General features: G+C 35.8%; 1 protein-coding gene across 2 annotated transcripts in view; it reads right to left on the bottom strand.

Moving 5' to 3' along the window:
• The window catches only part of LOC150101918 (sin3 histone deacetylase corepressor complex component SDS3-like), a 151,808-nt gene that overhangs the window by 16,321 nt on the left and 108,365 nt on the right, over positions 1-27,122 (bottom strand). For both annotated transcript variants that reach the window (XM_090400938.1, XM_090400939.1), the window contains exons 8-9: positions 22,595-22,682; positions 7,119-7,206 (exon numbers count right to left, since the gene is read on the bottom strand). In XM_090400938.1, the coding sequence (XP_090257064.1) occupies positions 7,119-7,206; positions 22,595-22,682 (176 nt within the window). The remainder of the gene's footprint in view (positions 1-7,118; positions 7,207-22,594; positions 22,683-27,122) is intronic.

Genomic DNA, 27,122 nt, shown 5'->3' with positions numbered 1-27,122 from the left:
GAAGGTGGCAAAATATTCTGGAGGTTGTTGAAGGTTAGGAATGGAGGAAAGAGTGTTGTAAAAGGAGTTAGAGATGATAAAGGTGACATGAAAACTGGAGAAAAAGATATCCTTGAAGTATGGAGTAATTACTTTGAAAAACTGCTAAATGAAACAAGCAGTGATGACAGCATAGTGGTAAAAAACACTGACCAGGCATGCAGTCAGGAATACATATCCATACTTGAAGTAGAAAAAGCCATCAAAGGCTTGAAATGTGGAAAGGCAGCAGGAGTAAATGATATTCGACCAGAAATGCTGAAGTATGGTGGTGTGAGAGTCTTACAGTTGCTGCACTGCATAGTTCAGAAGGCCTGGACAGAGGGACGAATTCCCGATGATTGGAGTAGAGCTCTCATAGTACCCATATATAAAAAGGGAAATAAAACTGAATGTGAGAATTACAGAGGTATTTCCCTACCGAGTGTTCCTGGCAAGATCTATGCAAGTATACTTGAGAAACGGTTGACAAGAATTGTGGAAGAAAAGCTTGGTGAAGAACAAGCTGGATTCAAGCCAAATAGAGGCTGTCAGGATCAGATCTTCACTTTACCACAAATAGTCGAGAAAGCATATGAATATAACAAAGATCTGTATTTAAGTTTTGTCGATTTGGAAAAGGCATATGACAAGGGTTCTAAGAGAAAAGCTATTCAATACGATGCAGTTATATGGTGTCAATGGGACATTATATCAAGCAATACTTAGTCTTTACTTGAGTTGTAAGTCAGCAGTTAGAATTGAAGGAAGTACAGGAAGATGGTTTAATGTTAAATCTGGTGTCAGACAAGGATGTACATTATCCCCTCTGCTATTCATTATCTATATGGATCACATTATGAAGGAAAGTGGTATTAAACATGATATCAAAATTGGAGATGTTAATGTCAGCTCTTTGCTTTATGCGGATGATGTTATACTTCTAAATAAATCCGCTACAAGTCTGCAAGATTCCCCGACTAAATTGAATAGCTGTTGTAATAGATATAGTATGAAGGTCAGCAATAAAAAGACAAAGACAATGAAAATAGGCAGAATCATTGAAAATGTTATCTGTGTTGTGAATGGAGAACCTGTGGAACAAGTAAAACATTTCAGCTATTTAGGCACGATTTTTACTGAAGATGGTAAATTAAATATAGAAATAGACAACAGAATCAGCAAAGCTGGTATGGTGGGAAGTCAATTGAATAAATTCATATGGAATAAGAGAGAAATTAGTCGGAACACTAAATTAGCTGTATACAAGACAGTTTTCAAACCAGTTTTAACTTATGGATATGAGAGCTGAGTCAGAAGTAAAACACTTGACCAAAGACTAGAGACCGCAGATATGAGAGTTCTGAGAAAGATTATGAGCGTGAACAGATGGCATCAATGGCAATATCATATGAAAAACGAAGATATTAGGAAAGAACTTGACATTGTCAGCATCCAGGAATGCGTTAGCAGAGCTAATCTCAGGTGGTATGGTCACTTAAACAGAATGGGCGAAGAAAGATTAGCAAAACAAGTGTTCTCTGCCAGGTTGGCAGGAAAACGACTCAGAGGAAGACTAAGATATAGGTGGAATGATACGGTACAAAATGCCTTAGACGATAGAAATATAAGATCTGATAATGTTGGAGTCTTGACAAGTAACAGACTGATTTGGAGGAAAATTGTAGATAGGAAATTAACAATGATGTAATTTTTTTCATGTAGTACTATCATATCCTGTACACCCCTTGAGGGTACATAGCAGGAATTTGATGATGATGATGATAATCCTGCCAATATAATAGGCTGTCGGAAATCTCCTCACACAAAAGTGCATATTTTACATTTACTAATATTGAATTGACAAATATTATCATTTGCTCACAGCTTAAACCTATTATGTCATTTTACAAGTGATAAATGACTGAAATGAACATCTCCTGTCAGGTCCTTTCCAATATCATCAATATATAAGATTGACCAATAACAGCCTAGCACTGATCCCTGGGGTACACAAATGATCACCTTAAATCTGAAAGATTTACATTGCTGTATACCACTTTCTGGCACCTGCCAATCAGCCACACACTTATTCAACTCAAAATTTTATATTTCAATCCTATATCCTTTAATTTATGCAACAATTATCTTGAAATAGAAAAAGTGGAACAATTCAAATATTTAGAAGTAATGATCACAAACCAACCAAATAAGTTGGCAGAAGTGCAGAATCAAATAAAGAGGGGTAATCAGGCTTTTTATTTTCTTTCATGTGTATTCAGCTCAAAATAAATCCATTTGAAGGCTGAAGTACAAATATATATATAACTCAATAATTCGTCCAAATGTTATCTATGGATGTGAAACCTGGATATTTACAGGACAGAGAATCTGGTTTTTCAGCTTTGAAAGGAGAATTCTTAGCAAAATATTTGGCCCAGTGAATGATAATGTTATCTAGAGGATCAGATGTAATCATGAGTTATATTAATTCTGTAAAGAACCAACAAAATCTAGTATAATCAAGTTAAAAAAGTTGCAGGACATGTTTTTCATATAGAAAACATGAAAAATAAAAAAACTCATCTATCTAAAAAGGAACATCCATCTTTAATACTTTTCAGTATTTTTATCAGTCTTCTCATGACTTTGTTTAATGACTTTTACACCTAACTTTCTTACATGTTTCTCTGTGTTCGCTCAGGACAGCTGCCAATTTAGTCGCCAGGAACTTTTGCCATGATTTCTTCTTTTTCTGAATTGCACCTTGAATTTCTTTTGTCTACCATGTAGTTCAGGTTTTTTATCCTTGAAAACAGCTTAACCATATGCCTTCCTAAATGAACTAATATTTCTTTAGATTTTGCCACGAGTCTCTAAGATTAGGTTCTCACTTTTAAACTCATTTTTTCTCCAATAATATTTGTATATTTGAGTCTATGGTTCACTTCTGAAAGTGCTCCAATTTTTGATTCTTTTCAAAACTTTCTTCATTTTTTTTTTTTTTAAATATTATGTTCATTTTTATCCTGCTCAAAACTAAATGGCATTGATCCTTTCTTTTAGGCTTGCACGGTGATCCGAATGCATTTTTGGATTTACAAAAATGTAAATGGCATTGACTTCTTTATTTCAAATCCCCTGTATACTCTTGTGCCCTGAATCAGCATGAAGATATTGCTGTCTATCAAGAATAACATCCTCAATAAGACTTTTCTTATGTTTTCTCTTCATATGAATATTTTTGCATCTTTATGTTTGAACATGTGATTAGTAATGACTAGTCTTATATCTTGAACAGAAATCTGGCAGGTGCATACCATTGTTATCAGCGTTGTTGTTTTCTCCACATTTTGCGTAAACATTTCTGGCAATTATTTCTTACTCTGTTGTTTGGATTTCCACCAAGAACTAGTTTTTCCTTTATGTCTACTGTCATTTCCATTCCTTACTAGAAAATTCTGTCGGATCAGAGGCACAAATAAGGTGCATCATCCAATTCCCCATTTTGAAATTTGTTCACATTGTTCTACTTGACATTGCTTGCCATTCAAGCAGTTTAAGTTCATATTTTGTGTTGCATACTACAGCTACTTCTTTTGTCTGATCACCAACTGAATATTACATTTTATAGTCAATAACAGTAAATCCTGACTATAGCAAATACCCTATTAACAAAGTTACTATAATAAACTACTGAAAAATTCCAACTAAAGTTTTCCCATAGGTACAAAGCTATGCTAATGAAATTTGCTATAGTAAATTTGCCACTATAACAAAACATTCTTGTGATCACTACAAGTTTGCTATGGTGAGAGAGTCAACTGTATTTGGTAGTATATCACCTGTTTTAGTTTCAGTCATGTCAATTATGTCTACATGATACTTTGCTAATCTCATTATAACTGTTTTGCAAGTCCCTGATACTTCTCATTTGGATAATTCCTCCTTCAAGTTTTGCTCATGGCAGGTTTGTTTCATTAGCTGACTTTTCCCTGTTTGCTTTGGTTCCCTGACAAAAAAACAATGGAGGAGGGGAGGGAGGAAGGCTTGTTTAACTTGGTGATGTCAGCAGACAAAATTTCATCAATTGTACCTCTCTGTTTGTGGTTTAAGTCAATACAGAACAAATTTGGTCAGCTAGGAGACCCAAACTACTATTATCCATATGAACCACTAATAGTGGGGAGAAAGAAGGTGAGGAACAAAGATTGGATCAGAAGCCCTGGCTGGTTCTACATTCCTTATAGGATAGATGGAAATCTCCTCCTGGCTATCTAAGTTTACCCTAGAGTGGCCTAGTATGCTAATCTCATTATAACTGTTTTGCAAGTCCCTGATACTTCTCATTTGGATAATTCCTCCTTCAATTTTTGCTCATGGCAGGTTTGTTTCATTAGCTGACTTTTCCCTGTTTGCTTTGGTTCCCTGACAAAAAAACAATAGAGGAGGGGGGGGGGAAGATTTGTTTAACTTGGTGATGTCAGCAGACAAAATTTCATCAACTGTACCTCTCTGTTTGTGGTTTATAAGTCTCAGTTTCTCATTCTGAACTTTGTCCATACTGTTCTGCTTGAAAATGTTTACTGTTGAAGAAGTTTATCTTTGCTACTGTTTAATGCTATAGCTGCTGCTGCTGCTGCTTTTCTCTGGCCACTATTGCTCAATTATAACATCTTATTATTTATTTAGAAGTATCAAACTCAATTTAGTTAACACCAATATTCTAACATGGTATTTGTGTAATTTCTGTGCTAATTCAACCTGCTTACTGGAGACTGAAGTGATTTGAAAAGAGTTCCATGTTTTGTCTTTAAAGCAGACTTCCAGATTATCTAATCTTAACCTATCCATAGGACTAATACTGATGCACTATATTCTACATTCAAAGCCTTTTATTGGTAAGATAAAAAATAAAGAAAGCAATTTTTATTTATTTTTTATGTGAATACTGCACAAAAGGTTGTAACCCTATTATACATCAGTACTATTAGGTTGGCTGAGCATTAGCTAGTCTGCTCTAGAAATCAAAAATGGAACTATTAAATCTGGAATGAAAGGCTTAATTTGTCCTTAAGCATTTCATTCGAGATTTAACTGGGATGTAAAGTTTCCCAAAAGAAATACTTGTAAATAGGCAAAAATCGAAGTTGTAAATATAGTAATAATGGTTCTTTTATGTATTCTTGATATGTTTACTTTATAAATGGTCCTGTAAATAACAGACAAGAAACAAGAGATTGTAAAAGTAATATTGTAACAAGAAAGTCAGAGCAAAGTGCAGACTTGTATAATCAGATTATACACGACTCCAGGCAGTAGCTATACGAGGTTCGAGGCACGTGCGAAATACCCAAGTGGAAATACCCAAGTGCAATGGAGAGAAGAAAGTATGGTGTGCAAAAAGGCTTGGGTGACGTCTGCAATCGATGATGTAGTAGGGAGAGCTAACACGGATGAATATAAAAGGTTTGGCGGCGCAAGCTCGGGGCTCTCTCTCTCTCTCTCTTGTGGTCCTTTTCTCGTGGTGTTGGAGTCGAGTAGAAGTCATTCGGGTGAACGAAGGATGGTCAAGCTGCGACGATACGGTTAAGTAGCGGCAGAGTTCAAGCATTATCAGCGAACACCGAAATTTCGTGCAGCTCCATCCATACCTTTCCATCAGAGGAATTTTGAGTATAAGGCAACGAAGTGATTCGTGATTGAAATCACTAGAAGGTCGAGGCAGGGAACAAGGTAACCACCCAAAGTAAGCCTGCAAGAAGATCAGATGAGAAGTGTCTCTTGAACTGGTCGGTAATGTAGTTTTTATGTCCATTGTATTGTATTTTAAGGCCAGGATGAGCGAAAGTGTTAAATTTCTTGTGATTGGACTTGTTGATAGAATTCGGACTCTAATACCTAATCTTCTAGCAAGAACTTTGTAGCTCTAGAAGTGTGTTGTTTTAAGCATTGTCATGAGATTAATTTGATGTGTTATATCTTAATATTTGAGGAGAGAGTAGGATATTCATATACGTGACTGTAATAAGTGAGCGGGATTAAGACAGCTTGGCTCTGCCAATGTCCCTTAACATGAAATGCCGATTGTATTATAGATCTTGTCTGTTAGTGTAGCATTACTTATAGAGACTTTCCATTTAAATAAGTTTATGATTAATATGTAACATTATTTAGAATGAATAAACTTTCATGTTTTCTTTACCCAAAATACATGTATGATCTTTCAAGCCAATGCACCACTTGCTATGAATAGAACCTGTATAAGTTAAAGCATGGGAACTGGTTACGATTGCAATGTTATCATAAGAGTTTGTTTGTATTAGATTGCTAAATTGCATAACAGTCTGTGGGCTGACTCTCTGACAATATTAATTCTATTGTATAGAAATGGAGATGCCGCAGTTAAACAAATAAATTTTCTAAATTCCGAAAAAGAGTTGACTTCAGATTTTCAGCCAGGGAGAATTTGGCTCTACCTTGGGGCAATCTCATTGAAAGATTTGCACATGAGTTCGATTAAGAGTGTGGCCACAGAAAGGTTGGGAACTTTGATAGATAGCTGTAACTAAGGGATTGAGAAGTAAGGGAGGAAAGAAGCTGAAATAACCCAAGGTGCAAACAAAATTTAGAAAAAATGAGTTAAAAGAAGAACAGAACACACAACCTATAATGAAATATTACAGAACTTTTTCAAGCCATTTCCAATGCTTCCAATAGGCAAAGTGTTAGTCTCTGGATGTTGAAATTCATCTATCACCTAAAGACATTCATGACGTGCGTGGCTGCATTTCATGAATGTCTTTAGGTGATAGATTAGAGTCTAGAGCTCATTGATTAAAGAGCAGTAGCCAACCAGACTAGCATGTAAAAATGCAGCAATCAAACAATAGAATTATATCATGATGGTCAATATAGGATGCAAAGTACAATTTTATTTAAAATGGAGTGACAAATTTTATTAAAGAGTGAAAAGCTTCACACACTCACACAAAAATCATCTGCAGTGTAAGTTATTATTTTCATGTTGGTTAATAATTTATTGATTTAAATAAATCAATTATATTATATAATTCAATTTAGAGACTTTTATTACTCACCTCTGTAGAGCTAATAGTTGATATTACACCACTGCACTTTGATCCTCCTTCTTTGCTTTCGAAATATATAGGTTGACCACGGTGAAACCTAAAAAGAAAGTTTCTTATAAATTTAAACCTTACTCCACAATATATATAATAGTATGTAATATTTAGCAGCTAATGATATACAGTATATATGTATATATAATGAAAGCATATAATTTCAATTCAGATATTAACATGTTTAATATAATTATTATGTTTTCTGGAATGCAAAGTACACTCATTCCTTGATTCATGAAATTTACTGGTGAAGCAAAACTATTCTGTAAGTCAAAATTCAAAATTGTATGTTGAAATCCCATTATTTCTCATGCAATTTTTTCTGAGGGGCATACAAGGCAAAAATAAATTTATTCTATTTTAACTCCACTTCTCTTAAGAAGCATTTTATTCATAAAACTAAGAAATATCCTCAAAAACTTGTTTAAAAGCTAAACTAAACAAAAATTGATGCTAAAAAGTTAATGATTTGAGATCACTGACATCACTATCATATTATTATCACATCGTTGCAAAATTTACTTCATAAAGTGAAATAAAGATATTAAAATATGTTTCATTAAGCAAAAATTCACGAAAAGGAAGTTCATATATAGATGAATGGTATACAATGAAGGTGGAAAAGCACATAAAAAAGTTGGTTAGCAGATAATTATAAAAAATATTTATGGAATCTGTTATATTATTATTAGACTTCCAGGGTGTCAAGGACTCATCAAGTGAGTTTGTACATCACATACCAATTGTCATATCTTTTCTTAATCTCATTCCTAATACATGCACTCACTTCAACAGGCAAACTGTTCCACTCACTCATGGTGCTATGAGACAAAAAATCTAGCTCTTATCCATTTCTTAACTGAAATTTCATGGATGCATCTTTGTTCTCTCCACACCTTCCATATAATAAAAAATTTTATCAACAGATATCCTATAATGCCCTCCTGAAAATTTATAGACCACTTTTATATCACCCCCTCTTTCTTCTGTTTACTAGTGTCTGCAGTTCACATACTCTCAATCTATCCTCATAATCTATATTCCATAATTTTGATATCATCTTTGTAATTCTTTGCAGCCTTTCCACAGCTTCTTTATTCCTTTGGAACTCAGGAGACCAAATCTGCACACAGTATTCCAGGTTGGTCGTATCAAAGCCTTATAAATAGACAAAATGACTTATATATCCTTACATGTCAATGTTTATTTCAACATTGCAATTGTCCTCTAAGTTGTATTTGAAATTTTTGCTGTCACCCTTGAACTTCAACCTTTTATCGACCATAACTTGAAGATGTTATGATGCCCTCCTGAAAAGCCTCATCAGTTACAAAGGAATAAAGAACTACTATTGAATTGACAACCATTAGCATTTTATCACACTTGCAACCTATTCAAATCACCCTGTAAATGCCGTATAACAGTAGTGTAAAAATAGTCATAATTTACAATTATCAATCTTTTTACAATTGTTTCTATATGTTAGAATTTTATTAGTTTTGGTTTTGTAACCACTTATAATCGGCACCAGCGATGTGCCCAATATTGATATATATGTTAAAATGAATTGAAAATATTTCAGATTTAGTAAATTGTATTTACTAAATCTGATAGTTGTAATAATTTCAATGTTCTTTATTTTAATTCACAAATTTTAAGTGTTTTGATATTTTCATTCAACGTAAAGATATTCTCTTTCTGCCAATGATGATAACATGGCAGCCATTACTAACTCCTTGACTGCCAATTAGTGGAACAAGTATGAATGCTCACCGAGGAGATTGATGGGTGATTGAGAACTGACAGAGGGAGTGTGTTTAGTACCTGGGAAATGAAAGAAAAAACAAGTTGAGAGAGAATGGAAGTTTGAGAACGCAGACCAGAGAATTTGTTTTAGGAAGTTTTTAAAAAAATTGACAGTCGGAATATATTAATAGAAGAATTCAAAAAAGGAATCGTAGCAAGGTGAATCCTTTAACTTCTAGAAGAGTTGAGACTGTTAATAAGTGAATAGCAAGTAAAAGGAGATATCAAGCAGACATTCTATTTCAATGTTCAAAGAAATGCAAAATGGAAAGTTTCATCTTCTGTCTCAAGAATGCCAGTAATATTAATTATTGTATTAAAACAAGTGAAATTGAAATTAAAACAAGAGGATTTGGATAAGTACCAGATCGACATAATAGGGGTGACTGGAAAGAAATAAAAAGGCAAAAACTGGTGAGATCTTTCTGAGCAATAAATACAAAACGTTATATTCAGGCAATGACAATCAAGGAAAAGAAGGAGTAGCCATAGTATTCAATACTAAATACGAGGCTAATCTTCTTGAATGGCAGGCGGTCTCAAGTAAAGTTGATGTGGGCAAATATGAGAATGGGGAACTGGAAAATGAGAGGAATTGAGAAGACAAGTTGAGAAGGATTGTAGAAGAGAAGCTTGGTGAAGAACAAGCTGGATTCAGGCCAAATAGAGGCTGTCACAATCAGATATTCACTTCACGACAGACAGTTGAGAAATCATGGGGATAAAACAATGTTTTATCCCCATCAGTATTTAAGTTTTATAGATCTGGAAAAGGCATATGACAAGGTACCAAGAGAGAAGCTATTCGAAACGCTACAGTTAAATGGTGTCAATGGGACATTATATCAGCAATACTTAGTCACTCAGTCTTTATTTAAGTTGTAAGTCAGCAATTAGAACTGAAGGAAGTACGGGAAGGTGGTTTAATGTTAAATCTGGCATCAGACAAGGATGTAAATTACTCCCTCTGTTATTCATTATCTATATTATGAAGAAAAGTGGTATTAAACCTGATATCAAAATGGGAGATGTTCATTTCAGCTCTTTGCTTTATGTGGATATCTTGACAAGTAACAGACTGATTTGGAGGAAAATTGTAGATAGGGAGTTAGTAATGATGTAAATTTTTCATGTAGTACTATCATATCCTGTACACCCCCTTGAGGGTACATGGCAGGAATTTGATGATGATGGATTATGCTTAAAGAAACTGATGAGGCTAGAGATCTTGGAGTGTCAGTATATAAGAAGTTTAAGTTCAGGGGCCATGTAGCAAAGGCAAAGATTGCAAATACAACTCAAAAGACAATTTCGCATGTAAAGATAAGGATGTCCTTTTGTCTCTTTACAAGGACTTGATAAGACCTCACTTGAATATTGTGCACAGGTCTGTTCAACAGGTTTCCCATTGTGATTCTGATTCAGATTGGAGCGAGTGTTAAAAATGATATCAGGATCATGGAAGACTGATTGAGAAATTGTAGACTGGAGACACTAGCAAGCAGGAGAAAGAGGGGTGATATGATTGAGACTTGCAAACTTTTGAAAGGGTCATACAGGATTTCAGTTTATTCACAAAATCCAATTGCCATTGGATTTTGTGAATGCAAGCAGTGTGAATGAATTCAAGAATAAGTATGATGACTGGTGTGTGTGTGTAGTATGTGGCCTCCCTCAATCAGTCTCTGACTCACTGGAGGTCTGTCTTAATAATAAAAAAATGCATATAAATTTATAAGGAATAAGATAAATTAGTCAAACTAGCAGTATAAAAGATAGTGTTCAATTCAATTTTAAATTATGGATCTGAGAATTGGGACAGAAATAAAGCACTTGAAGACTAGAGACCAGAGATATGAGGGTTCTGAGAAAAATTCGGAGAGTCACCACTGGGATCAATAGATATCAAGAAATTGAGATATATATTATATTTTATAAATAGGTGCTTAAGGGTCAAAGCTGTATAACTGAGAGGAGACCTCCACATAGCCTTTAAAGGAATGCGGAGAACTGACCAGGGCTTCTGACCTAATGTCCAATCCTCACCTTCTCGTGGTGCACCCTGTTGGGTATCTATTTGGATACTGAACGAATGAGGATGGGCTGACAATTTGGGATTTAGCCGACCAAATTGTATTCTTATTGGTTAAACCAAAATAAAAAAATGATGGTACAACATGACAAAATTTCATGTCAGCTGGGGCATCGCCCGGTTAAACAAGGCCCCCGTTGTTTTCGCCAGGGAACCAGGGCGAACACCGAAAAGTCAGCTACTGGAACAAATCTGAAAACAAACCCCAACTCAAAATCACCAGAGTAAAAGATTGATACTATCAACATAAGAAGCCTGAATGGCAAAGAAAAGGAGCTAGCTGAGGAATTAGATAAGTACCAGATCGACATAATAGGGGTGACAAAAAAGAAAAAAACTGGTGAGATCTTTCTGAACAACAAATACAAAATATTATATTCAGGCAATGACAATCAAGGAAAGGGAGTAGCCATAGTATTCAACACAAAATACGAGGCTAATCTTCTTGAATGGCAGTCAGTCTCAAGTAGAGTAGTGTGGGCAAATATGAGAATGGGTAACTGGACAATGAGACTTAATTGTGCCTATGGTCCCACAGAAGGTTCTACTAAGGTAGAAGTGGAGGAATTTTTTGAAGCTTTAGAAAAAGCAATTGACACAATGAAAAATCGGTCCTTGTTGGGGATCTAAATAGCAGAGTAGGAAATGATTGCGAGACATACAAAAATATTTCGGGAAAATTTGGAGAAAAGAGCAAAGCTAATAATAATGGCAAATACCTGTTGGATTTCTACTCAGGACATGGACTGATTATTACTAACACCATGTTCCAACATAAAATGTGCACAAATTCACATGGAGAGAAGAGGCTAGGAATAAGAAAAGTCTCATTGACTATGTTATTGTTGATAGTTTTCTCCCTGGTGCAGGACACCAGAGTCTACAGAGGATTTGAAATTGGAAGTGATCACTATTTAGTCTTGAGCAGGATAAAATTGAATTTCATATTGAAAAGAATAACATGTAAGAAAGTTTTAAAGCGAATAAAAGTTGAGCAGCTCTCAGATGCGAACTGTAGACTAAAATACACAAAGATTATTGAAGAAAAAATGAGAGTTTGAGAACAGGAATCAAACTTTGGATATTCACTGGCAATCTCTGAAGAAAACATTGATTGATTCTGCCAGAGAGGCATGTGGTGAGGTTGTCTGCAAGGATAAAAAAAATCAGAACTTCCTCGTGGACACAGGAAGTTAAAGAGGCAGTGAAGGAAAAGAAGAAAGCATATCAAAAGTTCCTATCAAATAAGTCAGCGTGTGCTCTTAGAGAATATAGAGATGGATGCAAGAATGCTAAACACTGTGTAAAACTAGCTAAACAAAAGTCATGGGAGGACTTTGGCAAGAATATAGAAAATAAATATCAAGAAAGTGGCAAAATATTCTGGAGGTTGTTGAAGAAGCTTAGGAATGGAGGAAAGAGTGCTGTAAAAGGAGTTAGAGATGATAAAGGTGACATGAAAACAGGAGAAAAAGATATCCTTGAAGTATGGAGTAATTAGTTCAAAAAATTGCTAAATGAAACAAGCAGTGAGAGCACAGTGGTAAAAAACGCTCAACAGGCATACAGCCCGGAATACATATCGATACTTGAAGTAGAAAAAGCCATCAAAAGCGTGAAATGTGGAAAAGCAGCAGGAGTAGATGATATTCGACCAGAAATGCTGAAGTGTGGTGGTATAAGAGTCTTACAGTTGCTGCACTGCATAGCTCAGAAAGCCTGGACAGTGGGACGAATTCCCTATGATTGGAGTAGAGCTCTCATAGTACCCATATATAAAAAGGAAAATAAAACTGAATGTGAGAATTACAGAGGTATTTCCCTACTGAGTGATCCTGGCAAGATATATGCAAGTATACGTGAGAAACGGTCGAGAAGAATTGTGGAAGAAAAGCTGGGTGAAGAACAAGCTGGATTCAGACCCAATAGAGGCTGTCAGGATCAGATCTTCACTTTACGACAAATAGTCGAGAAAGCATGGGAATATATCAAAGATCTCTATTTAAGTTTTGTCGATTTGGAAAAGGCATACGACAGGGTGCCAAGAGAGAAGTTGTTCAATACGCTGCAGTTAAATGGTGTGAAAGGGGCATTATATCAAGCAATACTTAGTCTTTATTTGAGTTGTAAGTCAGCAGTTAGAATTGAAGTACAGGAAGATGGTTTAATGTTAAATGTGGTGTGAGACAAGGATGTGCATTATACCCTCTGTTATTCATTATCTATATGGATCACATTATGAAGGTAAGTGGTATTAAACATGATATCAAAATTGGAGATGTTAATGTCAGCACTTTGCTTTATGCAGATGATGTTATACTTCTAAATAAATCCGCTACAAGTCTGCAAGATTCCCTGACTAAATTGAATAGCTGTTGTAATAGACATGGTATGAAGGTCAGCAATAAAAAGACAAAGACAATGAAAATAGGGAGAATCACTGAAAATGTCAACTGTGTTGTGAATGGAGAACTTGTGGAACAAGTAAACATTTCAGCTACTTATGCACGATTTTTAGTGAAGATGGTAAATAAAATATAGAAGTAGACAACAGAATCAGCAAAGCTGGTACGGTTTGAAGTCGATTGAATAAATTCATATGGAATAAGAGAGAAATTAGTCGGAACACTAAATTAGCTGTATACAGTGTTCAAACCAGTTTTAACTTATGGATCTGAGAGCTAGGGTCAGAAGTAAAACCCTTGACCAAAGACTAGAGACTGCAGAAATGAGAGTCCTGAGAAAGATTATAAGTGTGGACAGATGGCATCAATGGTGATATCATATTAAAAATGAGGATATTAGGAAAGAACTTGACATTGTCAGCATCCAGGAATGCGTTAGCAGAGCTAATCTTAGGTGGTTTGGTCACTTAAACAGAATGGGTGAAGAAAGATTAGCAAAACAAGTGTTCTCTGCCAGGTTGGCAGCAAAAGGACCCAGAGGAAGACCAAGATATAGGTGGATTGATACGGTACAAAGTGCCTTAAACAATAGAAATATAAGATCTGATAATATTGGAATCTTGACAAGTAACAGACTGATATGGAGGAAAATTGTAGATAGGAAGTTGATGTAATTTTTTTCATGTAGTACTATCATATCCTGTACACCCCTTGAGGGTACATGGCAGGAATTTGATGATGATATATATATATATATATTTAAAACTGAGGATATTAGGAAAGAACTTGACATTGTCAACATCCAGGAATGCGTTAGCTGAGTTAACGCATTCCTGACCATACCACCTGAGATTAGCAGAGCTAATCTCAGTTGGTATGGTCACTTAAATAGAATGGGAAAGGAAAGATTAGCAAAACAAGTTTTCTGCCAGGTTGGCAGGAAAACGACCCAGAGGAAGACCAAGATATAGGTGTATTAATAGTATACAAAATGCCTTAGACGATAGAAATATAAAATCTGATAATGTTGGAGTCTTGACAAGACTGATTTGGAGGAAAATTGTAGATAGGAAGTTAGTAATGATGTAAATTTTTCATGTAGTACAATCATATCCTGTACACCCCTTGAGGGTACATGGCAGGAATTTGATGATGATGATGAAGAGACTCTAGGTTGATACAGTGTTTATAAAGTAGTCAAGGAAACTGTTCTTCTCTGGTAATAAATTTATCATTTGTCATCTTGTAAATAAAACTGTCTGAGGTAAGAATATTTATTCTCAGTGAAACAGTGAGAATGGATGGAACAATATGTGGAAAGAATGAAAGAAATATGTGGAAAGAATGCACAGTTCAATGGAAGTTAAGAAGGTTAATATTTTGGGAAAAAAAGGCCTGAAAAAGAATTGTTTCTAATGACCGTTTAGTGTTTGTAGGAATTCATTGCGAAAAACAAAATGTTCAAGCTAGAAAACTGATTAAGCACATGTTAAGGAAAGCAGTAATAGATAAAAGATCTCTCAAATATAGTTTCTATTTAATAAGACCTTGGCTCCAATTAGTTTTGTAGTTATTAAGTTAATTAAATGTATTTTTTTTTTTATTATTTGGTGTTGAGTCACATGAAAAGTCATTGCACCAATTGGATTAAACACTTGTATATTTACTTAACACTCAGGGTAAAAAGTCTATTGAAAGAAATATAACAAATGGTGCAGCTGATAGGAATTATAACAGAACTGAAACAGCTGACGTGATTAACAGTAACATCTAGCATCTCTCTGCCTATCTTTTTATCATTAGCAAACAATTGAAGATTTCCTATCACGCCTCTTCCAATATCATTAATATATAGATTAACAACAATGGTCTAAGGACTGATCTCTGGGACACACCAATGGTTATCTTAAACCCACCCACATAGAACATTCTGATACCTATCTATCAGCCATCCACTTACCCAAGCCAATAGTTTATGTTCCACAATTCTCCAGTTTATGTAACATCCTTTTATTGGTATTCTATCAAATGCCTTAGCAAATTGCAACAGTATCACAGTGTATCCATTCCCTTTATTTAACACAGCCATAACAATAACGCCTTATATAGGATATTATATAGTATACTAAATGAAAAGTTACATCATTACTGTCAAAGACTCCAATATTATCACATCTTATATTTCTCTCTTTTAAGGCACTTTGTACTGCATAAAGTCACCTAGATTTTGATCATCCTCTAGATCTCTATCTTGCCAGTAGGATATTAGACAGAGGAGTTATTTATAATTTAGTTTCTGGGGGAGGGGGGAGGTGGAGAGAGAGTAGTGGATGCAATTAGAATTATTCAAATTGAGCATAACATTTGAATCAATCTGTATATGATATGTTTCGTATATTTATACCACATCCTATCTACAGCAGTTAAGTATTGCATGTTACTAAAAATCAACTGTTGCAATTATAAGCAAAAGGTGAGAGCGATTGAGAATCCATTGAAATATTACTGGACATACATTTTTGATATTAAAAGTCTCACACTCAAAAATGAATAATACAAATTAACATCATTTGTTGTTCGTAAAAATAGAAAAACTGGTATATAAAACTGCAGCATGATGATCCATCTAATGGTGATTTGGAAGGAAAGAAAAAAGTTAAAATCATATCATTTCAGTAAATGTTATTTGAAAACACTGTTATCTAACATCACAATATTGCAAAAATCTTATTCCATTCCGAAATAAATTCATTGCTAAGACTGATCTCTTCTCACCTTTCAGAATAATTATTCATTTTATTTTTGCAAATATGTAATTTGTTTTCATTTTGGGAAAAAAAAAACAATAGATAAACTGTACATAAATAAGTTAAAATAGACTGCTTGGAAAGAAGTCAACAGACACCTCCATGGGCAAGTTACATCATGCCATGTAACAAGTCATGTGTTTGTGGCTGGTATAAACTGGAGGAATGTGATGCTCCCAAGTTAACAACTATCAAATTTTGTGAAAATTTGTGAAAATATGTCTGGATGAAATGGCTGCAAGAAGGGAATTGATGGAGTTTAAAAGAGGCATTGTGATAGATTTCCATGTTGCAGACCTATCTGTTCAGCAAATTGTTGACAAATTGGTCCATCCCAGGTCAAAAATCAGTGATGCCATACTGAGATGGAAGTGCAAGGAGTCAAATGTAAGTTGACTATCCTTGCAACCAGCAGGGAACTATCCACCACACTCACCGAACATAACCATAGAGTGTATGAAGGATAATGTGTAAAAATTGCCACTTGTCAGCTGGCACGTTGAAGGCAGAGTTCCAGGAATTGGCTGGAACATGAATCTGCACAAAAACATTCAGAACTGTGGCTTACAACATGAGGTTCCATGGTAGGACCGCAATATGCAGCCCCACATTATCCACACCAAAATGAAACTTCAGTGGTGCAAACAGCATGTACAGTGAGATGTGAAAGTTTGGAAAGCTCTGTTAGCAACAAATCATACTACACCCTCTACTGAGCAGATGGATGAGCATGGGTGTGACAAATGCCTAATGAGTGTGCATTTGCAACTATGAAATTTGTGGTGGTATAATATATGGTCCTGTTTTTTCCTTGTTTGGCCTCAAACATATGTTTGAGGCACCACGAACATTGAACTCTGAGAGGTATCTGAACATTCTGGACAATGCAATGCTTCCTACTTTGTGGTGTTTCTATGGAAATGACCACAGTAAGACAATGCACCATGTAAGGCTGCTGCTTTAACTGCATGGCTTTTGGACATGAATGTCACCACATTTGACTGGCCTCCACAGAAGCCTGATCTCAACCTTAATGAACATCTGTGGGATGAAATGGAGTGTCGGGTGGGGTCGAAGGACGTCTGTCCCCCAAGGAGCTTATTACATGCCTACGGGAAGAATGGTCCAAAATTCCCATTGATCACTATCATACTGGAAAGTATGCCCTGTAGGATTGCTGCAGTCATTGCAGCAAAAGGAGGTCCTACATCTTATTAAGGAGGACACTATGGCTGTTTGTTCCTAACAAATAGCCATGGCATCTACTTCTTTCCAAGCAATGCATTGAAGAATAATGAAGGATATTCCAAGTAAAACAGTATACTTTAAGTCAGCTGGACACAAAAGTTCATTCCATTACTAATTAATCCATTAATGATGTAATGTTAGGGGATTAACAGTGAAGTAGGGGGGAGAATTACATGATAAAAAGCAGAATGCTGCTGTGTTTTGATTCATGAAAATTTATAAGGTGGTCTGAGTATTTCATTCACTTCAATTGGTTGGGAGGTTAATAATTTAAGATGCATAAATGTTATAGAACACTATTCAAAAGCTTAATTACTGAAGTTTTTTTTATGAAACTTTAAAAAAAAAATCAACATTATGAATGTATGTGATACTTTGTTCATGCCAATTTTAGAGTTATGTGAAACATTCATCAACTGCTGCACATGCAAAGCATAATGATAAGAAGCCCCATCTTGCTGAAAGATGATAGATTTATTTAAAAGATTTAACCTCTCTAGTTCAGAATGAAGAATGTCTGCAGCAAGCAAGGCAAGATTCAACATTGACTGTTAACTCTTCAAGCAAGAAACAACTGAAAGTGCAAGACTTCCTGAGGGCACGCCATAAAATAAATAAATAAAATATATTAATCCACATTCACAAAAATAATGCTTAAGAAACTTTGACAATTAAGCTTTCAAACAGTGTTTACTGTACTAAATTAAAGTTGCCAAGAAATTATATTCTTGTTTAACTATTTATTAGTTAATTAGTTTTTAATTTAATTACTTTTAATTTTATTAATTAATTAGTGTTGTCCAAATGTATCATGCAGACTGCAGTCAAGAGTATACAAAAGAACATGCAGGTAGATTATTATGTTTGTACACAAATGCTAGGAGTATCAGAAACAAAGGGGGTAGAGTTTGTTGCCTTGGTCAATATGTTGGGACCTCATTTTGTAGGCATTAGTGAGACCTGGCTATCAAAATCAGACATACTAACTGGTATTGAGTGTAAAGGGTACAGTATTTTTAGGAAGAATATAGAGAATAGGAGAGGAGAGGAGGGGGTTTGCTGTTAATGATATCAGATAATTTGAATCCAGATAAGAGTTGAGACCTATGTTTGTAGTACTACTACTACTATTTAATGTGGCAGTAAGTTTGAAGCAATCTGGTGTAAAGCGGAATCTAACAAGATCATAATAGGGTGTTGTTACAGACCTGATGGATCGGTGGCTAGTGATGAAGAAATGCATAAGCAAACAGAAAATATGAGCACAAAAAGAGTAATCATAATGGGAGACTTTAATTATCCAAATATTGATTGGGTAGAAGTAGAATCTCATGCGAAGAATAAAAATTAATTTATTATGCTGTTGCAGAGCAATTTTCTCAAGGCAGAAATTTCATTTCTGCTTGAGAAAATTTAGATTTACTGTTCTGCCTCTGGTTGGTGACAGTGATCATGTGGTACTCACTTGGGAAGTGACTAAGTTTATGAATGTTCCATTCAGAAAAGGTGACATGCTGAATTACAAAGCTGGGAATTATGACCAACTGAGGAGTATACTGAGTTCAGTGGAATGTGATCGGTTGCTGGATGGGAAAAAATATCGACAGCGCATGAGAAGCATTTAAACAATACTTAAATGATGCGATATCAGAATATGTCCCAAGAGTTCGAAGAATAAACAGAGTAGGAGTCAAATAGATGTCTAATCTTACTAAGCAAGAGATTCGTAAGAAAAGGATGATGTGAAAGGGATATAATGTGCATAAGGATGATGTCCATTATGAAAATTATAAGCTGCACGCTAGAATAGTCACAACTGTTGTACAGAAAGCAAAGTCTGAGTAGGAAACGAAACTGATTCTGCGAGCTAAAGACAACCCACAGGAATTCTACTGATATGCTGCAAGTAAAAGAAAGAATAACTCTTCTAAATGCAGATGGCATGAGGGTGACGGATGTAAAGGAGATTGTCCAACTAATGAGTGCCCACTTGGTTAAAACTATCAACCTGGTGTACACAACATTGTGTTCACTGCTACCTCTTCACTGGATGAAGAAACACAGCTATATGCACAAACTGAATAAAAATTCAGCAATAGGAACTGTTGGGATATCAACAGATGTATTGTACTAAAAGAGTGTTCAGCTGAACTGGTTATTCCTTTGACCAAGCTATTCAATATGAGTCTCAGAACAGGAAAATTCCACAGGAATGGAAAGAATATATGGTAATTCCATTGCACAAGGATGGTGCAAAGACTGATGTATCTAACTATTGACCAATTAGTATCTCAGGAATGGTGGTGAAGATTTTGGAAAAATTGGTTAAGGCTTGCATTCAGAAATGGGTTGACAGTGAATCTCTATTTTGCAATGAGCAACATGGGTTTACTAAGGGAAGAAAGAAAGAAAGAAAGAAAGAAAGGTCATGTATTAGCAACTTGCTCACATTCTTTAACAATGTTATCATTGAACTAAATAAGGGAAATGGATATACCATGATACGTTTGGATTTTTCTAAGGCTTTTGACAGAATACAGCATGGTAGACTGTTGCATAAATTGGAGAATATAGGTTTGGATTATAGAATATTAGCATGGATAAGAGGATGGCTGACTGACAGATATCAAAAAGTGGTTCTATGGGGGATGTAAGTCTGCAAGATTTAACTTAACTAGTGGTGTACTACTGGTTAAGTTATTATTAAGAGAGACCTCCAGAGAGTAAAGGACTCACTGAGAGGGCTACATACTACATGCACCAGCTATCATACTTATTCTTGAATTCGTTCACACTGCTTACACTCACAACATCCAATGGCAATCCTTTTCACTAGTTATATATGGGAAATATATGACTTCTGCATTACTTCAACCTTGTATCTCTTCTGGAGCTACCTTACTGGGAAATAGAACAGTTCTGCTGATGGAGAGTTTATTGCTGTCACTAATTGGACCCACCACTGAATTTCCTGTTCTGGAGTGATTCAGGTCAGGAGTGATGAATTTAGTAGTGAACCTAGGGTCACTAAACGAGAATCAGAGTGATCTTGTAAATCACTCAGAGTTTTAAGAGAGTTACCTCAAACTTCAATAAAGGTGTTGAAATTGGTTTGGGTAGTGGCATTTTCCATAATGCATAGTATGATACATGCCCAAAAGGATGCATTATAGGATACTAAGTCAATTAATGTGAAATCATTTGCCTCTATATGCAAGTAGCCTAGAGATGAAGATACTTCATGTACAAACTTTGTTTGCCTACACTTGGATAAATTATTATTATCAAGAGAGACCTCCAGAAAGTAAAGGACTCATTGAGGGAGGCTACATACTACATGCACCAGCTATCATACTTATTCTTGAATTCATTCACACTGCTTACACTCACAACATCCAATTGCAATCCATTATAATCATGCACCACCCTAGAGAAAAATCTAGCCCTCACTCCCTTCTTACAGCATTCATTCTCAGTTTCCAAGGATGCCCTCTTGTCCTTTCCCCACCCTCCATAAATTGAAAAATTCCATCGACTGAAATCCAGTATGACCCTCTCAGAAGTTTGTAAGTCTTCATAATCAATATTCCACAATCTTAAAAATAATATTAAGATTGTGGAATACTGATTATGAAGACAGATTGAGAATTTGTAGACTGCAGACACTAGTGAACAGAAGAAAGAGGGGTGATATGAGAGGGTCATACAGGATTTCTGATTCTCGTTTAGTGACCCTAGGTTCACTACTAAATTCATCACTCCTGACCTGAATCACTCCAGAACAGGAAATTCAGTGGCAGGTCCACTCAGTGACAGAATAAGCCCTCCATTCAGCAGAACTGTTCTATTTCCCAGTAAGGTAGCCACAGAAGAGGTACAAGGTTGAAGCAATGCAGAAGTCATATATTTCCCATATATAACTAGTGAAAAGGATTGCCATTGGATGTTGTGAGTGTAAGCAGTGTGAATGAATTCAAGAATAAGTATGAGAGCTGGTGCATGTAGTATGTAGCCCTCCTCAGTGAGTCCTTTACTCTCTGGAGGTCTCTCTTAATAATAACTTAACCAGTGGTACACCACTTGTTAAGTTAAATCTTGCAGACTTACATCCCCCATAGAACCACTTTTTGATATCTGTCAGTCAGCCATCCTCTTATCCATGCTAATATTCTATAATCCAAACCCATATTCTCCAATTTATACAACAGTCTACCATGCTGTATTCTGTCAAAAGCCTTAGAAAAATCCAAACGTATCATAGTATATCCATTTCCCTTGTTTAGTTCAATGATAACATTGTTAAAGAATGTGAGCAAGTTGCTAATACATGACCTTCCCTTAGTAAGCCCATGTTGCTCATTGCAAAATAGAGATTCACTGTCAACCCATTTCTGAATGCAAGCCTTAACCAATTTTTCCAAAATCTTCACCACCACTCCTGAGATACTAATTGGTCGATAGTTGGATACATCAGTCTTTGCACCACCCTTGTGCAATGGAATTACCATATATTCTTTCCATTCCTGCAGAATCTTCCCTGTTCTGAGACTCATATTGAATAGCTTGGTCAAAGGAATAACCAGTTCAGATGAACACTCTTTCAGTACAATAACCTAGGTGTACACAACCTGGATGAAGAAGTAGTGTACACAACTGGTGTACACTACTTCTTCATCCAGTGAAGAGGTAGCTGTGAACACAATGTTGTGTACACCAGGTTGTACTGTACTTTTAGTACAGTACAATAGGAACTGTTGCATCATCTGTTGATATCCCAACAGTTCCTATTGCTGAATTTTTATTCAGTTTGTGCATACAGCTGAGTTTCTTCATCCAGTGAAGAGGTAGCAGTGAACACAATGTTGTGTACACCAGGTTGATAGTTTTTAACGAAGTGGGCACTCATTAGTTGAACAATCTCTTTTACATCTGTCACCCTCATACCATCTGCATTTACTTAAGGAGAATGTTTTTTGTAATTACAAAATGTATTTTTCACATGTGAAACTGAAAAACACAAGAAAAAGATATGAGCACAGAAAACATATACAGAACATTTGCATTCATACATACCACTTCTTATCATAATATAGTTTCCCATCTTCCACTCTTGCTTCCACAGTTAGCCCTCCATTATCAGGAGGTGTAATTCCTTCAGAAGCTGAAATTATGAAAAACAAAAAAAATCAACAACCACAGTTTTTTATGATAAACATTCAAAATACTAAGATTATACTGTATGAAAGAGTAATGCATGCAGTATGCATCACTTTGCTTTTGCACTCCAAAGTGCTCCTTTTTGCAAAACCTCGCATTTAGTAACATTAAAATGTCAACCACTCTTATCTCGCCAACTTAACAGCCTATTTCAATTAACTCATGGGGAATAGGAATCACTTTTTATAATTCTCCCATGGGTTTAAATGGTTTTTAACCAAACCAAAATGCTCCTCTCTGAACAATTCAAAAGGAATTTTTTTTTCCCTAACTGCACAAATTAATAATAACAGGTAGACGAAGATATATTATTTCTAAGCTGGAACAAAAAAATTGCATTCCCAGGAAATAAAGCTCCATCTGAAAAAAAATGTGTGTGTGTGTGTGTGTGTGTGTGTATATATATATATATATATATATATCATCATCATCATCATCATCATCAAATTCCTGCCATGTACCCTCAAGGGGTGTACAGGATATGACAGTACTACATGAAAAAATTACATCATTACTAACTTCCTATCTACAATTTTCCTCCAAATCAGTCTGTTACTTGTCAAGACTCCAACATTATCAGATCTTATATTTCTATCGTCTAAGGCACTTTGTACCGTATCAATCCACCTATATTTTGGTCTTCCTCTGGGTCGTTTTCCTGCCAACCTGGCAGAGAACACTTGTTTTGCTAATCTTTCCTCTCCCATTCTATTTAAGTGACCATACCATCTGAGATTAGCTCTGCTAACGCATTCCTGGATGCTGACAATGTCAAGTTCTTTCCTAATATCCTCATTTTTAATATGATATTGCCATTGATGCCATCTGTTCACGCCTCTAATCTTTCTCAGGACTCTCATATCTGCGGTCTCTAGTCTTTGGTCAAGTGTTTTACTTCTGACCCAGCTCTCAGATCCATAAGTTAAAATTGGTTTGAACACAGTTTTGTATACAGCTAATTTAGTGTTCCGACTAATTTTTTCTTATTCCATATGAATTTATTCAATTGACTTCCCACGATACCAGCTTTGCTGATTCTGTTGTCTATTTCTATATTCAGTTTACCATCTTCAGTAAAAATTGTGCCTAAGTAGCTAAAATGTTTTACTTGTTCCACAGGTTCTCCATTCACAACACAGTTGACATTTTCAATGATTCTGCCTATTTTCATTGTCTTTGTCTTTTTATTGCTGACCTTCATACCATATCTATTACAACAGCTATTCAATTTAGTCAGAGAATCTTGCAGACTTGTAGCGGATTTATTTAGAAGTATAACATCATCCGCATAAAGCAAAGAGCTGACATTAACATCTCCAATTTTGATATCAGGTTTAATACCACATTCCTTCATAATGTGATCCATATAGATAATGAATAACAGAGGGGATAATGTACATCCTTGTCTCACACCAGATTTAACATTAAACCATCTTCCTGTACTTCCTTCAATTCTAACTGCTGACTCACAACTCAAATACAGACTAAGTATTGCTTGATATAATGCCCCATTGACACCATATAACTGCAGCGTATTGAATAGCTTCTCTCTTGGCACCTTGTCATATGCCTTTTCCAAATCAACAAAACTTAAATACAGATCTTTGTTATATTCCCATGCTTTCTCGACTATTTGTCGTAAAGTGAAGATCTGATCCTGACAGCCTCTATTTGGCCTGAATCCAGCTTGTTCTTCACCAAGCTTTTCTTCCACAATTCTTCTCAACCGTTTCTCAAGTATACTTGCATAGATCTTGCCAGGAACACTCAGTAGGGAAATACCTCTGTAATTCTCACATTCAGTTTTATTTCTCTTTTTATATATGGGTACTATGAGAGCTCTACTCCAATCATCAGGAATTCGTCCCTCTGTCCAGGCTTTCTGAACTATGCAGTGCAGCCACTGTAAGACTCTTATACCACCATACTTCAGCATTTCTGGTCGAATATCATCTACTCCTGCTGCCTTTCCACATTTCAAGCCTTTGATGGCTTTTTCTACTTCAAGTATGGATATGTATTCCTGACTGCATGCCTGGTCAGTGTTTTTTATCACTGTGCTGTCATCACTGCTTGTTTCATTTAGCAGTTTTTCAAAGTAATTACTCCATACTTCAAGGATATCTTTTTCTCCTGTTTTCATTTCACCTTTATCATCTCTAATTCCTTTTACAGCACTCTTTCCTCCATTCCTAAGCTTCTTCAACAACCTCCAGAATATTTTGCCACCTTCTTGATATTTATTTTCTATAATCTTGCCAAAGTCCTCCCATGACTTTTGTTTAGCTAGTTTTACACACTGTTTAGCTTTCTTACATTTGTCTCTGTATTCTGTAAGAGTAAAAGATGACTTATATACTTCAAGGATATCTTTTTCTCCTGTTTTCATTTCACCTTTATCATCTCTAATTCCTTTTACAGCACTCTTTCCTCCATTCCTAAGCTTCTTCAACAACCTCCAGAATATTTTGCCACCTTCTTGATATTTATTTTCTATATTCTTGCCAAAGTCCTCCCATGACTTTTGTTTAGCTAGTTTTACACACTGTTTAGCTTTCTTACATTTGTCTCTGTATTCTGTAAGAGTAAAAGATGACTTATTTGCCAGGAACTTTTGATATGTTTTCTTCTTTTCCTTCACTGCCTCTTTAACTTCCTGTGTCCACTAGGGAGTTCTGATTTTTTTATCTTTGCACACAACCTCACCACATGCCTCTCTGGCAGAATCAATCAATGTTTCCTTCAGAGTTTGCCACTGAATCTCCAAGGTTTGATTCCTATATATATATATATTTACTCATTTATTGGCTATTCAGGATTAATTTAAAAATTGTGTGTACTTGTATATATACCTAGTTAGCCATAAAAACTCTAACAACTTGAACAGTGCATAAACTTTTAATCTATCAGCAAATTATTTACAACTTTCAAACACAAACCACATGTATAATGCACGTATAGCAGCATTCAATGTTCAAGATGTCTCCCTTTTGCCTTTGCACAAAGTCTGCGAGGCCACAGTCGGAAATGCTGCCACTGCTCACTCCAAATCTATCTTCAGGATGGTTATGCTAGTGTCATTTCTTGCAAGCTACTCTCTCAAGCTCCAACCACAATTTGAAGTCCAACAGATTCAGATCAGGCTTCCAGAAGGCCAATCAGATGGTGATATGTAGTTGGACACATTTGCCTCCAACCACTGTTGTGTGGTATCTTGCCTTGTGTGCAGGAGATGAGTCCCATTGGAAGGTCCGCTGCCTACTGTGAAACATGTTGTTGTTCAGGGGACCATACCATATATTCCAGCATGGTGTCTTGATACACTTTGGCAGAATTTCTGACCCTTTTCTTGAAGAAATGCAACTTGGATACCATGATACATCACTGTCCCACCAAACCATCACTGACACGGGGTGATAATCTCTGAATCCTGGGTGCTATGGCACGTGCTGTGTGACCATTTGGGGCAGATACCCAATCGTTTTGACGGTTAAATGACTCTTCAATGGTGAAAATCTTCTTACCACTGGAGAAGTACCTTTGATTTTATCACCCTCTGCAGCATAAGTTGTGAGGTGGTGTTAAAAAGTGTCCAGTAGAACGATACGTTCTCACCCCCAGGTTATCAGTTAGTACACGTGACATTGTTCTCTGCCAAATTAAGTGAACAATATCATCTCTCGCAGAGAGAGATGATGACATCATTTGTCTCTCATGACATTACTTTTTGCAGCCTTCCAGGATTATGGTGGCGGTGTGGCTTCACAGCCCTCACAAGCTCTTGCATCCTAATGCAGTGTGGTTGACTTGTTCTTTGGCAAATATGTCTTTTGCATCATTATAACAGCTACCAGTCCGATACACAAACATCCCACTGATCCTGAGTTTTTAGCGTGTTGCAAATAACTGGTGGCTGCATTCCAATCTTGTGAAGTTATTACAGCTACATGGTTCTCAATCTCCTCACTACATGTTAACCCATACTGCTAGACAACTCTCTACTGATAAACACACAAATGTTAGCTGTGTACAGTGCCACTAACAGAACTGGGCTCGTACAATTCTGTGGACAGCGCAATGCTGTGAAGTTGTAACAGAATTTATGGCAAAACTGTGTGTGTATAAATTTATATTTATTCACTATTCAGGATTAATTTAAGAATTTGTGTGTTTGTGTGTAATGTTTTCAGACAGAGCAATATTTTCTAAGAGTAAAATTTTTTTTTGCTCCAAACAGAAATGATTTATCAGAGCGAAAAAAAAATTTCACTCATCTGGATTAAATCAAAGATACTGAAAAAGAGAGCCAAAAGGCTTCGCTTCGGCAATGCAAAATCATTCAAATTAAGTGGGGGAAATAATGTTGTGGGGTAATAATAACAAA

The sequence above is a fragment of the Typopeltis vanoorti genome, chromosome 11, assembly GCF_054136105.1.
Source record: "Typopeltis vanoorti isolate ZY-2024b chromosome 11, IOZ_Tvanoo_1.0, whole genome shotgun sequence".
Classification (NCBI taxonomy): Eukaryota; Metazoa; Arthropoda; class Arachnida; order Uropygi; family Thelyphonidae; genus Typopeltis; species Typopeltis vanoorti.
The sequence above is the reverse complement of the archived record's forward strand: the minus strand, read 5'-3'. Positions and strand labels throughout refer to the sequence as shown.